Source organism: Pararge aegeria, chromosome 1, assembly GCF_905163445.1.
Source record: "Pararge aegeria chromosome 1, ilParAegt1.1, whole genome shotgun sequence".
NCBI lineage: Eukaryota > Metazoa > Arthropoda > Insecta > Lepidoptera > Nymphalidae > Pararge > Pararge aegeria.
In genome coordinates, this window is record NC_053180.1 from 9,956,548 (window position 1) to 9,974,600 (window position 18,053).

Consider the following 18,053-nt stretch of genomic DNA (forward strand, 5'->3'; position numbering starts at 1 on the left):
TTTATAGAATAGCGAAAATTTATTTTTATGGGAAATTTAACAGAAATTTTATAATTAAATTTTATGTGGATTAAACCACATAAAATTTCGTGGACCACGAGTTTAAACAAATAATTAGGTTTTAACCTACGAGTATATCTAATCTAATCTAGTCTGGGTACAACAAACAACTTTAAAAAAAATTTCTATCTACTATCTGAGGCATGTTATATTATTTTTATTTAGAAATTGCAAAACCTCTTTTAAGCAGAATCATCTCATGTTAGCATTATTTAGAAATATTTGATTTTAAATAGAATAAAATATATTTATTTGAAAAATACACGTTTTTTACTTGGAAAATAAAACACTGCACCGCAAAATTAATTGAGAAATTTTTGAGCAGTATAACTACTAAACTTTTTTTAAGTAGCATACGTGACAAAAATATGGATAAAATAGCAGCTTTAAAGATTCTTCTTAAGTTCAGAACATATGCGACTCGGCATTGACCGGACCATCGATGGTAGACCCATTTGCGGTAATCTTACGAAACCTTTTGCCAAGTCTGGTAAAATTATTCGTTTGCGTGGATACATTGATCCGTGAGATACAAATTAATGTTTTAATTTGCATAGGAACCTTGTCAACGTAGTATTAAATATCGATTCGTTTGTAATTACAAAGCAATTAAGATTAAATGTTTGTTTTGGTGTGGACTGCTAAGTCAACCATAAATTCTAAATAACCTGATCCAGGTATAATTTTGTTTAGTTTATCGGAAAAGTCCTCAAAAACGAGTTTGTCTAAGAATTAATAAGACTTAAGAATTAAATACTAGATCACTAATCCATGGTTTATTGTTTATAATACGTTTGCTTTCGAAATATTGGTTATATCAAACAAAAGACAATTCTGGACACAAAAGTTTAGGAGAATTATTTATAATTTCATATATGACCCTAAAAGTGAAGTTGCAATACAAAGAGTTAATTGTACGTGTATATTTAATACATTAATAAATTATAGCTACGATTCACCTCTATAAATATTTACAAATCTGTAATATATTTTTGAATAAAATAATCGCATAGTGCAAATATAAACAAAATTACACAATCTGGTTTCATATTACAAGAGCCAAAATCTGTAGGTACTATGTTTGCCTTATTGTCATTAAGATTGGATTTCCGTAGCGAAAACAGATTTCTAACAGGTTTTTTCGTAACAGCGTAGGCCGAATTAATTTAGTCAAGAATTGGATTGATTACAGTTTCTGTTTTAGGATTCTAGTTAAATATGAACGATTTTTCTCATAAATTTGCGAGGTCATTAGTCTTCTACCCGTTCGTGATTAAAGGAAGTATTGATATCATTATCTGACATAAAATTGAGTTTTTTATTTTTGTTTGCTATTCGATGACGGATTTAAATTATTGTGTTAACTACATTTTGGTTCACCTGATGGCCTCTGATAAAATTCAACATAATATGTTAATAGGTACAAATTACTAAATAAAATCTTTGAGATGTCTCTAAATAAGTTCAAAATATAGAACGTAAGCTTATATAAAAATCCTATTATAGTATCAAGGATTACTCAAACGATAAAAAAGCAAAATTACTTTTAATTGTCTGTGAGATGGTGATAACAAAAAAAATACCCGGCAAAGTTTGTTGTAGGTCAAGGCGCGTATGGAACCCACGTAGCTTTAGGTTTGAGTTGGCGAACTTAGTTATCACCACTAATATATCTGTATGAACGCTTCATAATTGCCTATGATAAACATAAATGAATGAATATTTTTTTAATTTTGGACGTATCTCATCTACGGAGGTTTCTAGAGCTAGCAGGTACCTTGGCCAAAGAATTAGGTTAGCCATTCAAAGGGATAAAGCTGCCAGCATCTAGGGTAGATAAAATATGCCTCGTTGCGGTGCAATTGAAGAAGTTTTAAATTAAATTTAGTTTTATTGTATTACGTAGGCTATTTTTGTTTATAAAGGGCAATTGACAATCGCTCGGTACTCTCAAATTCTAGTATGTTGCACCAGCTGGGCAAAACAACCATCAATTATTGCCGCGAAAAGCCATCATTGAAACCCATCATCTAATAACAATTACGTCTTGATTTTAGAGGCCCTGAATGCCTGAATATAAGTCTGACTAAGCACGTTTTATTCAAAAAGCAAAATAGACTCTAATTTTGTAACTCTTGTTTATTTAATATACAGACATTAGTAGACTACCATTGGATTTACATATACCTAAGTACGAATCACAACTATTATGTGTGTATTTATAATTTTTTTTAATTAACAAAACAATGTGAGAAAAGATATATTTTTGCATCACTATTCGTCTGTTTTTACAACAGCGTGTTTCACAAATTGTATCGTTTCTTTACTCTGAATTTTTTTTATTTTAATATGTAAGTTGGTTTACATAACGTGACAAAAACTGCGTCTACAAGAGACCTATTGTTACACGTCCCACATAAAGAATTCTTCACATTGACCTTGTATCTAGCTGACAACTTGTGCCGATCACGGTCCAATATTCAGACAATAATAATATTATGTATTGTAACAAAGTGAATCACGTAACATAATGTAATTATATCTAGATAGCAGTGGCGTGCACAGGGTGTTTGACAAGGGTATGTATATAGAAGGAAGATGGCAAGAAGTGGAAAAATTCTTCTTCTTTATGAGACCTACAAAAATTTTAGGGTAGGCAGTGCTTTTGTGCTTGTATGAAGTGCATGCCACTGCTTGTTGCACCTGTTGAATATAAAGACGAAGGATTACAACTATATTCTAATGCCATCACCACATCCTTTTTTTCTTGCTGGTGTCTCTCTGTGCTACTACAGACTACTACCATCAACTGCGATCACTAATCCGTCTGCCCAGGTGATAATCAACAAACTCTTCCGTTGGGAGAGGCCTTTAGCCCAGAAGTGGGCTGCTATAGGCTATAGATGAACTTATGGAGATATAGCCAACTATATATTAAATATAATTTAACTTATATAAGTGAACTCATTTTCATCTCTCCTGTACAGTATTTATAATATAAAAGTCGTATGCTGTGTTGACGCACACTCTTAAATTCAGGTTACCGTACCGTTGTAGTCTATAGTCTAGTTAAATGTTTAATAGAATATTTAGTTTGTTAATGTGAACATCGGGGCAACTACATGTAACCTTGCTATATTGGTTTTGAAAATATGAACTTGGTTTCCACGGCACACAAGTAGGAGGCCCATCTTATTTAAACGCTGTTTTAAATACACTATATATACAATTTTCAATATGATAAGTGAAACATCTTAACGTGTGACCGGAAGCAGTCAAGGCTGACTGGTTAGAGCGCGAGTTCTTATTTTAACCGCCGGAAGCTTTTATTTATATTTAAATAGAGGCATCACCGAACCAAATAAGCATTTCATCAACGCGACCTGACATTTTCACCATTAACATAAATAGAGATATCAGGCATTGTTGTATCTTAACAGAGTGCGATATCCCGATATGAAATATTAACTCAAATCAGGAAAATTTTGAAACGGAAGCATTAATAAAATATTGGTTTCTTTCTAAAGCACGAAAATTTCATAACCAAGGTTTATGAAACGGTTGTGCTCGAGAAAGGAAACAAAAAGCCAAGTACGTAACAAAGTAAAGCCTGATGCAAAAATGTGTTAAACTTCTATTCCGTGTGTTAATTCACAGATCTAATCTTTTGTGTACATACGTAGCCAAATCATTATAATTAGCGTGCAAAGTCATAACATCATTTTTGCTTGTGATTAGGTACTTAAATATGGTAGCGAGGAAGTATTCAATCAATAACGATATTGTGTTGGAGAATTAGTACTACTTACGTAAGTATAAGGCTACCGTTTGTCGAAACGACCTTCTGTCTGTCGAATGAGAAATGACGTGATTACCTATGTATCAGTACATCGTGTGTTTGTAGTTGAATCAAATAATTTCTTATTCCAATTTTAACTATATGCCGTCTGCATATATTTCAAACTCTAGCATAAACTTAAGGCATATAAATTGCAATTTGTTTCGTCTTGAATAATAATTTTTCAAAGTTTTCATTGTATGCTAGCAGTAAAAACGTTATGCTTACGCGTTGAAGCAAGAAAATCTACGACTTGACAATCTTTTGATCCAGCTAAAAACAAATTGGCGGTTTTTTGATGTTATGTACAATTATCCTTAAAAGTATGGTTTTGAACAAAAGTTTTGCCATGTACTGTCCCTTCCTTACTATATCACACTTAAACTGGTGATTAAGTCGTTTCTTGCGGTGTAACTACCAGCTGTTCTACCAGTATTAACACTGGTAGACACACCTTGAACAGCTAGAGATCGAGAAGATTGGAAAAGGTTGAAGGAGGTTTTCAATACTCAGAATGGTCCTTTCACAAAGATATAGCAAAAGTATTATCTGTAATCATCTCGAATTTCAAGTCGAAAGCAATAATAATTACTTTTACATATTACCGATTGTGACCTCAGAATCATTCTCAGAATTTTAAATTCGTTAGTTGTGACGGATGGACAAAGTAGCATCTGTGTTTGTTTTAACATTTTGGTAAACGAAAAAAACAGTATCGTAACGACTGCCTCCGAAATTCGCTGTGCCTTGGACGCGGCCTACTCGGTTTGATATTTATAAATAAACATTAATGTCATACTTATCTTGGCTGTGGGAGTGATACTGGATTTGTATATTCACAAAAAAATGCAATATGGCGACGACATATACTCATAATAAAACACTAAAGAGTCGAACTCTGTAAGTAGAACATATTAAAAAAAAATATTTGGGGGCATTTTTGTCTGTCTATCTGTCTATATCTTGGGCGTGCATCACACCGATACTACTGCATGAATTACAATGAAACTTGGCGTGATTTGGGTTCATACTACGATTTACATAGTATACTTTTATCCTAAAATTCAGCACTGATCCCTTCCCTGAATACTTAAAATTGTTTGCGAATCCTTATTTATTTGAATTTTCAGTAATGATTAATAAGCATTCTTGTCTTTTATGTGCTATCACATTTTTTTTTTTTGTTATCGTCATAATACATTCGTCAATACAGATGTATCAGCGTACCTCGTCACGATGCATCTGTTTACACACATGTAAATTCATGGATTACAACAAGATTTTGCACAAAACTATTTATATTATGACCTCTAAGTGAAATAACGAGTTATGCATGAAATTGTAAAGTAAATTGTAGACTTTCAAAACAATAAATACTTGCGTGGCTACCTGTTTGATATTTTCGCTGTAACCTTGGTAATTTAAGAGTAGAGTTAAGGATCAGTATATCAACAATTTTAGTAGGAGTACAGGATTTGTAGCAGAGCTCGTCCGGGGAAGGACTTTTGACATGTTTATTGCTTTATTTTCTGTATGCCGCATGCCGGTGTAAAGGGCGTAATACCGGTGTAATGGAACCGGGAACTGCCATATGGACACAGTCGGCACTTTGTAGTAGGTTCGTGTTTGCATGCCCTGCGCAGTATGGCCCTGTTTATAGACAATGGTTTTCCACTTATCATCAAGTCGGCCATCTACTTGGTATCGGTCGGCAATTCCAAAAATATGAAAAAGCAAAAACTGTCACAAGCAGAAGCATGACAACCATAGCATCAGCTGTCACATTCAAGGTTAAATGGGGTCACGGATGACTATCACAAAAGATAAAATGTCTTAGACAATATTATTATATTTACTTCTTTGTAAAACTGAAATAATAAAGTAAGTAAGTAAGTAAGTAAGTAGCCTTATTTAAATTTATTGACACCACTTCAACTTTATCGGACCTTTTTTTAGAGAGCCTTATTTTTGACCACCTCCCTGGCACAGTGGTGACCGCTGTTATCATATAAGCGAAAGGTTCCGGGTTCATCCCCGTCCCCGTAATTTGGGAATATAAATTATATCCGAATTTACTCTGTTCTAGTTTGATGTGAGGCGCTCAGGCCGTAGCGATTTAGCATTCTAGTCCGATATCGCATACAAACCGATTATAAGCCATACCTCGGCTTATATCTGCCTCACCCCCAGTGGCGTGCATGGAGGGTATGCACAGGGAATGCAAATGATATTAAATTTAAAAAAAAAACCAGTACGAGCTATAGAAACCAAAGAGTTAAGGTTTTTGTGACTCTTACTGGAGACTTTTTTAATTTTGTATCATCTGCCCGCTTACTCTGTACATACCCTATATGCACGCCACTGCTCACCTCTAACATGTTAGCCCACTACCTTCTTAAGCTGCATCATCATTTACCACCAGGCGATATTGTACTCGAAGACAGTCAGTTTAGTGTAGTGACACGATAAAAAATAAAAAGAGCCAAACGCAGCCGGAATTAGTTTACTCTGATGACTCCGGTGTATATTTTCTATTACATTCAATGCCACTTAAGCATGAAATTTATAATTGAAGTAGGTATGACAGGTCAAACCTACGGCCTTTCGAATTATGACGGAATACCCGATCGCCGTTGACCTATTGACGTTCTCTATATTTTTGACACATATGTCGCAACCGGCATCATTTTCTCTCATGAAGCACTGTTGAAAACCGTGTTGTTCAATCAGCCGGTAGAATCCGTTCTAGTATTATTATTCATTCCAAATATACATACTCACATTATAAATAAGAAAGTGTATCCGTCTGTTAGTTCGTTTTTTTTTTCGTTATCTATGTTCTGCTCAACGACAGAGCACCAAGTTTGAGGAATTTTGGTCATATATATAGCAAACGTCCTGAAGATGAAAATAGAATACTATTGCTCCCGGGTAACATTTCCCAGAGTTTATAAAAAATAACTTTTGTCTGCGTGAAGGCACGGATGGTTTATCAGCTAAACCGATCTAACATTGCTGGAAATTGAGATAGCTTTTGTCAGGCAGGCCTGGAAATATCGTAATAATAATAACTAAGAATAATAGAATCTAGAAACGCAGATTTAATCTAGGCAGCATTTTCGTGTCCTAGCTATTTCTTCCAGGAATCCTTAGGATTATGACAACGTAGCGTGTTAAGGTTTAATACGCAATGATAACCCGGTACAACAAACCGCATAAGAGCAGCGTGGAGAGTCTTAGAAGCTGTAAATCTCCAAATTCTTGCACAGAAGAGCCCTATGACCAGTAGCGCGACTTATATAGGCTTGAAGATGAAAATGACTTTAAAAAGCCCAAAGTTTTTAGTTGTATTTTTCCCAAAACCATGATTTTGACCTTACAATTTTTTAACCGCAAAATCTTATCTGATATGTGCAGAACAAAAAAGTGCGACTGATATAAATTTCATGAAAGCTTAAAACGTAATTTAAATGCATTAAATTAATGAAATACATTAAGCCCCCGCAGAATCGGTAATTCGCTTCGATTCCTCCATTATTCAGTGCAGATTTATTGACGGCATTTCCCAAAAATATTTTAATTACGTCTCTGATACGGGCAGTTATAAATTAAGGGAACGATATAAATATCAGATTACGTAGTATATAAAATTTAAAACATAGTTACTCAAACCACTCTCACAAAACGTTTTATCTTGTTTTGAACTAATACACATTGGGTTAGATTTAGGGTTGAAAGTCCTTCCAAGGTCTGTGATTCCAACAACCTTTAAAAAAAAGTCAATATACAAGCGCTTCTTACCATAAACCACATAAACACAAAAAAACTCTCCTTTAAATTCTGCGTAGATAATAACGTTTTAGTACTTACAAGATCAGCAGAATAATTTCGTTTATGTTCTGTTGAACCTTAAAAACCGAACTGATGTGTTTCTGCAATCTCTTTTCCAAATTTATTCTGTTGATAATAAGCACCAGTTCCCATTTCGATGAGAAAATAAATTGGAAGGTAAACGACCCCCTAATGCCTTTTCGAGCTCCAAGGATAAAGCAAACTGAAATGAATGTGATGTATGTATGTGATTATTTATTAATTTCCATGATTGTCATTACAGCTATCATTAAATGTAGGTACTTACCAGTTATTATTTTTTTCAGCCAAACTATTTAGCAATTAATATTCATTATTCACGTATAAACACTATTCATACCTAAAACATAAATGCAACTGGACGATTTCTGTTCATTACTGAAAAACACTAGTTTTTAGAAATCGTATATACGATTATTCATGGTTTGGTAACCACAAATATATAATCTCTCCCACCGCTTATTATAAGATGTTCGTGAATAAAATGTGTCATTTTTTGAATTCCTTTTGTGAATTTGAAGAGTGCATAATCGTACTTACCTACTATGGAAATGCCGAAGGCTAATTATACCTGATATTACTATTATGTGTATATTTGCTTAGTGTAGAACCTACATAATTTTAATTTTATAAGTATTTGACCAGATTCTTTTTACTGAAAACTAGATTGAATGTCCTATTAGCCGTGAATATTTTTTATTTCAACATTATATGCAGTACTTTACCGTAAAATAACGTTGTGTATCTTATAAATATATGTCAATAGCTAAATAACTCGTCTTTACTGTTAAGGAATCCAGTTTTAGACAAACGGCGTAAATTGACCGTAACTTTACGTAAATAAAACACAAATATAAGAAATAAACGGTTTGGCCGACGCTTTACCTACACACTTTGAAGGCCTATTTACATTTTTCTAATATCGATGTTTGACTGGTACCTACTCTACGGGATTCGAAGTCTTCATCATCACCATCATTATGAATCCATTACCGTCCCTTATCCGTCCATTACTACGGAGCACGGGCTTCCTCTCAAAATGAAAAAGGTTAAGGCCGTAGTTCAATACGCTGGCCAAGTGCGGATTGGTAGACTTCGCACACCTTTGAGAACATTGTGGAAAAATCTCAGGCATGCCGTCCATCCCTCGCGATGTTGCAACACCGTTATAGTAAGTGATATTTCGGTTGCTCAGATTAAAAAACGCACATAACTCCGAAAAGTCAGCGGTGCGTTCCGGAGATCGAATTATGTCCCCCGAGAGGAAGACCGAAGCTCTACCCATTAGCTATAACCGCTTTCATCCACCGCATCATCACTAGTCTATTAAAGTCCAATGCAGGTTAATAACAGGGACAGAAGGCTTAACGTGCTTCTTTAAGCACGGGGACAGACACTGCCTATTTTCTAACTCCGGGATGGTCTTAAAAATATTAAACCGCTGAAATCAGGATCAGGACCTCCTGATCTATATAGTTGATAACCCTAGGCACTAGACCAACAAGGTCGTTAAAATTCAAAGTCATATTTATATTCAAAGATTTCTTGTTTTGTATTTTATGTATAATTATAAGTTATCAAGTCATCTTAGCCATACCTTCCCTGTGTAACAGTTTTTGTGAGAGAGTATTGACTCGTGACTAATATATGTGGGCGAGGCTGATTTTTGCACCTCGAATAATAACTGTAACAATCGACAAACGCATATCGAAGTCGTCTAAATATAATATACAGTTCATTTGTCCTTAGGCATTTCAAATGTAAACAAATCTCAGATGTATTCTCGCAGAAACACTTTGCCTAGCGCTCGATGAAAAGGCTTAACTCGGCGTCTAGCCGGCGTTTCTAGAGTCACGCGTCGTATAAAATTGCGTCCAGCGTGCGACCAATCACAAACGCGCGGTCGAATAAGAGTGTTTTGGTTGGGCGTTTGTTTTGACGTGTCCAAACTTATAGGCATGCTTCAATCTTTCTATTTACTCGTAACACGGAAGACAACAATGTATTCTTTTATAATATAAGGAAGATTAAAATAATAGCGCATAAGTATCAACGCTACACTATAGGAACAAGGCTTCTATAGGTAGGATGGCTGCGTATCATTACTCTGTCCTTACCTTGTATATCCAGGCCATGTAGGTACTCTCCTGGTGGGTAAGCGATGACTACTTTCTTTTGCCAAACATCGAATTTCTAAATCTTAAAACATATAATTGTTCTGTACTGGAGTAACAGGAACGCTTCGAATGAAATTTTGTGTAGTAGTATTTCAATTCCCAGATGTTTGGAAACACAAGCGGACCCGGTAGGTGGCGTTGTTTTATCGGGCCGGACGACACGTCTACCGGATCCGCTAGTTTTACGTTTTATGACGCAACATTGTTGTTTTCGAATTGTCGACCCCCACTGCTACGCGAGTATTTATAATTAGAGCTGTACAGTGGAGGCACATTCTGTCTACGGACACTCAAGTGACAACAAGTCTATTTAATTTACTTCTTTGTTTATATTTTGATTAATTTTGATTGTTGATTGATAATTAAATAATGATGAGTGATAACAATAATTATAGTTTTATTGAACAACGGTCACCATTCTTACATATAAATTAAGTAGTTGTTGTTCTTTTATTGGTTCTCTTTGCTTAATGTAATTTCAAGCAAAATATTCAAAATACTCTTCCTTGAGTTTATTAGGTTTAATTATATAAATTTTCTCGAACGTCTAATTTATCCGTATAGTTTTTAACAAGAATTGTAGCAGCAAAAAAGTATTGTTTTTTATCTTTAAACTTTCTGACATATATTATTATATGCTTAGTTGAATATTGTATCTGTACTTTTTATTCGAAATAAATAGTATAGATACTACTGTGTAAATACTTAAGATTTCAGATTGCTACTTACACATTTTGCGAGCTCTCTTAGTTATAAACATTCCTTAAACATACGCCGCTTGAATCCTTATCAAGACACGATTTCGGCTGCGTGTCGGAAACTAAAGTATAGCGTAAATCTGAAACATGTATATGGGTTTTGAATTTAAAAAAACATACCGTCTTCACATTCTTTACGGCAATAACGAAGATAAGTTCAAACCAATTAATAAAAAAATGCTATTATATAATTAATATGACCCTGCCTAAAGTGACAGACTTTAATTTAACACCGTGGTCGTTGCTTCTGTAATAATATTTTAGTTTTTTTATGTGTAAGCAGTAGGTACTGAATTTACTAACTATCTAAACGGCTTGATTCGGTGGCATGATAAATTGATAAATTAAGTTTACTGCTTTTTAAGAATTTACCAAACAAATCCATTTGACATTTTATGTTAAGAACTAATAGGTATATCTTTTACTCTTACTATACAGGATTAGGGCATGATTACTACACAAAAAGACATTATTGTTTTATTTTTGAAATTTTCATATTTTTCATATCTTTTACATTTACTTATAACTTTATAGAAATTTGATAAGTTAACATATATACCGAGAGTAAATTGCTTTCATAAAACAGAATTATTTACCGGTCTAAATTTTTTCGTAAGTATTACTTAAATTAAATCTTAAAATTAAAAAAAAAAAATATTTACCTTATAGACTAACTCTGCACGCATCCCCAAAAACAAACGTGTTGAGATTCAGTCAAAACCTCACAGAAGTTGTTTTCGCCGAAACCGGTTAAAAATAAGTATGATCGGTACATGACGCGCCGACGACACGTTGTACACAACTCTCATTGTAAAACAACATTTTATTTATGGCTTTTACACTCTCAGTAAAGATTGCCTTGATGATGCTAATTTTTTACGAATTATGAGAACTGACACTCATTGATTAGTATCAGAGTGCATTCCCGGTTGTTCAACCGCTCATGGTATTTATTTATTAGTTTTTACAGGGAAGCTGGATCCAAGCGGCATAGAACCGTGGAATTTGGAACGCCCTACAAAAGACCTATGTCCAGCAGTGGACGTTGATATGATGATCATGACAGGAAACTAACAGTACTATCTATATATATAAAAGAAAGTTGTGTTAGTTACACCATTTATAACTCAAGAACGGCTGGACCAATTTTTATGATATCCGGAATAGGATAATAAATATTAAAATATAACATTCATTAAAAAAAAATGATCCGCGGTGCAAAGCTCGCCGGGACAGCTAGTTACGAATAAAAATACCTAATGTCCTTTATTTTATCACATAAACGAATGAAGTTTCCATTCATAATTGGACCTAGCAGATAGTCGACCTAATGGTTAGTTGAAAACCATAGCCTAAAACATCATGCATCAAACGGGTTCGGTAAATTGCCGCCCTATGTCCATCAACCTAAGGCGTAGTAAATATTATTTTATTATACTCAGCCTATTGATTTCCCACTGCTGGGCACACGTTACGTTACGTTTCTTATGAAGAAAATAAGGGCATTGACCCACCTCGCTAATAAAATGGCTGGCGGGCTTCAGCGATTGCTATCACATATTATCTATAGTTATCGGACCCGAAGACGGGGTTTCACAGGGGTTTCAGTCTCTCAGTTCAAGGCTGCTACTGAAAATTTCTTGACAGAGTAAATTAACGTACGTCTGGCAGAATCCCGAAAATCGTACCCAGGACCTTGTGAAACTACGGTTCTCGAAATATAAACCACTGCACCAACAAGGCATATTTATTTATTTATTTTATTTATACTCTTTATTTGTACACCACTCAAACAAAGAAACAAGACAAAAAATGAACAAACACATGAAGAATGAAGCAGGATACAAAAGGCGGTCTTATCGCTAAGTAGCGATCTCTGCCAGGCAACCTTAGGATTAAGAAAACTAAAAAGTAACTAACTAAATTACTTAACTAAAAAAATCTAAATATATTGAATGATAACTTTTTGTTAAACAAGCATTCAAGCAAATGTTTACAAAAAAATATAACCTATTCTTTATCGCATTCTTTATTACTTATGATTCTATCCGGATTCTAGTGTTGTTTTTGCTTTTTGATTGAAATCATGTAGGATGATCTGCCTTTCTGATAGCAACTGTAAGAGGGAAGCTCGTGGGTGACTCTAATTACACAAAGTGGCGGGGGAATTTTATAATTCCTGAATTTTCTTTGATCTGGTCTGGTTCGAGGATTCGGGCGTAGATAGTTACCGACAAACACGCGAATAGCGTTCCGGAAGTATGCCGCGTAGAAACTGATTAAATTACAGGTTAGCCCATTTCCATCTTAGACTTTATCACCAGGTAAGATTGCAGTAAAATTGTAGTGAAATGAAAAAAAATATATTGGTCCTATAATAAAAAAGTAGGCTTAAGGCTTTCAAAGCACGAGTAACGGTTCAAATAAGACATGAAGTTTCTAAGTATTATATATCAGCATCAGATTCATAATATAACTAGAAATTTGAATTAAAGTATTCAATACAGAATTTTGAAGGAGAAGAAACACGTAATTGTACGTATAACATACAGGAAAAGAAACTAAGGAGTATACAGTACACAATGTATACATGTAAAAGCGGCCTTATTGCTGCAAACAATCTCTTACAGGCAACCTTTATAGTGCCAAGAGTGTTGATAGATATTCATAAAAACCAAAATGTAAAGATACAAATACATAAATAATTTAAATAAATAAACGTAATATATAAATATAACATATAAATAATATTTATAAATATATAACAAACATTATATATATAAGTAGATTTTAATACCTAATTTAATAGAAAGATTTTAATATAAAGAATCTAGGGTAGTAGTCCTTCAGACGACTCTTAAATATCGGAAGGTAACTACTTCCACGGATTTAGATATATTATACAAAACTTTAGTTTGTATAATTATATACCAAAAAATAAAAACTTTAATGCTACACAACCGATGCACTGTAGTAACGCCACTACTTTTTTGAATTGACATCAATTACAAGGTTACAATTACAATTGACATCAATTAACAACTAAAAGGAAAAATGGACTATATTAGTCAAGACAATCAAACAACTACGTATCACATAGAGTTCAACGGGAGCGAGGCTATACAATTTATTGAATGCGTTCGTTGGTAGTTGAATAGACGACGTAACTTTGAAGTAATTTTTCTTTACGATAAAAATATGTTCATTATTTTCTTAACTAACGAATGATTTTCAATAAAAAGTATATATAATATAATAATCTTACGCTTAATGCTAATTAAATGAGAAATTTTTTTTTCTTTAATTCCTAGGGATTTCATACCATAGACCGAGACCAATTGACAGACGTTAAAAACAAACTTTTTCAGCGACCACCTTTTCCGTGCACATGAAGCTACTTTGAAAAATACTATAGTATATTCGAAACATCTGATTCTAATCACATACTTACCTACTTAGCTAAGAAACTTTGGCTACCAATTACACTAGGTTGAACATAATTTACCATGTCCTACACAAAGCCACATAATTCGATAGTGTAATACAGAGAAATCATTGCGTAAAACTATAAAATTAACGCCTTTTTTGAAACAATAAATCAATAAAAATTTTAGGTCTGTTGGTCGGAACCAACCAGTCAATTCATTCACAAAAAATAATAAAGATGTATCCATAACATGTATATTTTGTTCAGTTTGATAAAAAAACTTGAAAACACAATCTTTGCATACGAAACCGGACTTAATTGAATAATGACCGGTGACGCAAAAACGGCTATTTTGATGTCCGAATTATCATCACACGAGGCGTCTCTAATGTTCTTTATTATACTATATTATGTTTAGTACTAATATTTCATTTTTAATTCCCTAATATGCCTTTGTATTAAAAATAAACTAAATTACATCCTCACGGTAATGGCATATGTTACTCGAAAATTAATGTTTTTCAAATTTGTTTTAATTCTAAAGTTGGATTTTATTTAAAGCGTTGTTATTTAATTTGACCAGTCCAAATCGAATCAATTATGATTATAAATTACATTTTGTAAAACCATATATACTATTAAGAACAAAACAAAAAAAATATTCAAAACATTCCATTGCTTTTACTACTATTGTAACTAAACATAATTTTCATGTTATAATAACATAGATGTAGTAGTTATTAACTTTACCATTTTAACAAATTAAATCTTTATGGATTTCATGTGGTTTGTAAAAATTACTGACCAATAAAATATAATCAAATTCTGAGAACTAATAAATCCTTATAATTGAATGAAACAATTAATATGCAATTCTTACTAAACCATTAACTTTCCTTCTTAAATATGTTACTTATTTGCCTCTTTTCAGGTAAACCGCGTGAGCGGGGAACCTCATCTGACCAGCCACCATCAATACGAAAAGAACCTTTTACACATCTATCCGAGAAGGAACTAATAGACGAAGCTAACAAAGTTATTGCTCAGGCTCAAAGTGTAACTTGCACATCGAATCATCCACCTGAAAAATTCTTCTCCCTACCTCATAGAAGAAAGTTTAGAGAAGACAAATCTGTAAATGTTGACGAAGCAGGCTCTCTTGTAAGTGTCGGAAAAACTCCACTCGGAAGGTCAACTAGTGATGTAAGTCCAAAAAGAAAAAAGGAACGAACATCACTATCAACCCTTTTCCGAAGAGCACATCGAACTAAAAGCCCTGATTCACCAGTTGTCGTCACTACAAAACCTGCTGTAATAGTTAAAAGAAGTAAAAGTGACGTGTCTGATTTAAAATCAAACACTAATCTTAATAAGAATAAACCTATTCGTAAACGATCGGGAAGTGAAACAGAAGAATTTCTTAAATCGTTACGAAATAAGAAAACTCAACTTTCCCCTATAATTGAAAGTTCACCTCGTGAAGATTATTTCAAAAAGATTTCACCGTTAGATTTATTACATAAAGATTCCGAAAAAGGGGCCAGTAAATTATTGGAAGACCAACTTTCAATAGAAAGTAAAAAAGTAAATCCAATTGAAAAACCACCTCGAGTTAAACCTCTAGATAAACAAGAACAGAAACTAGATCAAATTAAAAGCGATAAAGCACCAGAGAAAGAACAGTCTCCACCAATAACAGAGACACCTAAACGATCAACTGAAATAAAAAAGACTAATCTCATTGATGAAATAGATTTTTCTAAGACGAAAGAAGCACCCATCGAGGTAAAAGATAGAATAAAAGACAGCATCAGAAAACTCGAAGAAAACGTTTATGGTGAAAGTGAGATGAAACATAGTAGCCAACAGCCACCAGAAAAGCCACCACTAACCAGGGGTCAAACCGTTGATCATATTGTGCGTATACTAAAGAAAGATCAACATTCCCCGCCTCCTAAGTCTCAGTTAATTTCGCCGTCAAACGGCACTAATATTAATCAACCATTTTCATATACAAAACCCAGTGCTAGTCCTGATCCTAATTTATTCATTAGGGCTACTAGTCCTGATAGAGTACCAAGTCCTGTAAACAAGATGACAGATAAGGGCATAGTTTACGCTCAAGTTATTAGAGATAACGGTGATAACCGTCCTCAATTTCCTAAGCAAACAATGCACAAAACTTTTTCTCCACCTAGAGATAAGTATGGTAATATATCTGATGAAGACGAGGGTCTTGGCTATGAGGAGAGGTATAAATATTCAGCAGAGCGAATTAATGATTACGAACGAAATAACAAAAATAATGACAGTGGTTATAACATTAACGGTAGTTTTAATATAAAAGAATCACCCATTAGGCCCAGGTTTAGAGAATATAAACTAATGAGTTTTGAGGACTTTGAACCAACTTATGCTAATGGTTGTGCAGACAAAGAATCTGAAATCCATAAGCCCTTACACAGTTACAGGGGTAGAGCTGATGGGATGGACACTAAGAAAAAGATATTTGAATCAGATACGAAAATAGACTTAGATTTTAATGAATTAAGTCACAGAAGAGAGCTTTTGGAGTCTCGTCTGAATGCAAGACGATACGAACGCGAGAGAATTAATTTAAACGAACCCATTACTAAGTATATTGTAGAAAATGATCCTATTTACGAAGCAGAAAAGCGTATGAAGCAAACGGAAAAATACGTTAATGATACTGTAAAATACTATCGCCATACGCTTGAAAGAGACGGTTTTGAAAGTACTATTGGAGAAGATTACAAATATGACATTGATAGTCAAAAAGTTAAATATAATACAGAATCGCGTTCTTTTCAAAAAGTTCCTAAAGGTGAAATAGATAGACGTGAGTTCATTGACAACTTAGAACCCGGCAGATATAAGGAAGACAGGAAAGAATTTCCACCAGAACCTGAGTATGAACCACCTAGCCTTGAATCTAATCCTGGCAAACCTATAGCATCCCCAAATGAATACAATGAAAAAAAGTACAGAGTAAAAAAACACTTTACGTCTAGTCATGATATCGTCCAAGGCGCTCAAAGGTATAAAATAAAAGATGATTGGTTTGGTAAAAGGAAAGGTCATTACGCATCTAATCCTGAAATAGCGCAAGAGAGAGAAGATGACTACGCTAATCTAGGCTATAACTCCAAGCACGAATCATATCATAATTCCTTACGCCGTGTTAAAAGCAAAGACAAAGACATCAAGACTCATGACAGCATACGCAGGCATGATTCGGGTGATAGCAGGGACTACTACCGAGAAGAAAAATCGCCACGACGTTTTGATTTTGACAGTCGTTTAGTCGATTCTGGAATTGAGAATGACTTTAGACATAATTCAACTGGAGAAATCTATAGGTCCAGGCATAGACGTCATGAAAGTGATGATGATGCCCAAAATACATCTTTGTTTTTAGCTAGCGAAAGACAACATACAGAAGATAATTATCCGAGTGAACAAATATATGCAAATGGAGAGCATTTGGCAAACTATAAAGGTTACAGGGAAGACAATAGAAAGGATTTTATTCCTAGAGATAGAAGCGCTGAAGATGGTTTACTCTTAACGCCTAAGGTACATCGTTATGAAAAAAGTCCGAGCAGATATGATGATAAAGTGAGTGCGAAGCCACCGAAAATGACTAAAAAGCTTTCTGGACTTGAAAAGGTAATTAATCTAGAAGGTTACAATCTGTACTATTACAAATATGACAAAGTTTTTATGTACCTTTTTATTTGGGTGGCCATCCATTGCTCCCAAATGCTGAGCCTTGGCTGTAATTTTAGCTGTTTAAAAGCAAATAGTCGCTCATATATATATACTGCACAAATTTTAATAAAATTTCATTATTCGTTAAGATAGTAATAAAAAAAGTTTTAATAGCTCGCAATTTATGAACA

The 18,053-nt window shown here is 33.9% G+C and overlaps 1 protein-coding gene across 1 annotated transcript in view; it reads left to right on the forward strand.

The window, feature by feature from the left end:
- The window catches only part of LOC120623367 (zinc finger CCCH domain-containing protein 13), an 84,303-nt gene that overhangs the window by 45,316 nt on the left and 20,934 nt on the right, over positions 1-18,053 (forward strand). Inside the window, exon 4 of the mRNA XM_039889354.1 lies at positions 15,062-17,820. Within this exon, the coding sequence (XP_039745288.1) occupies positions 15,062-17,820 (2,759 nt within the window). The remainder of the gene's footprint in view (positions 1-15,061; positions 17,821-18,053) is intronic.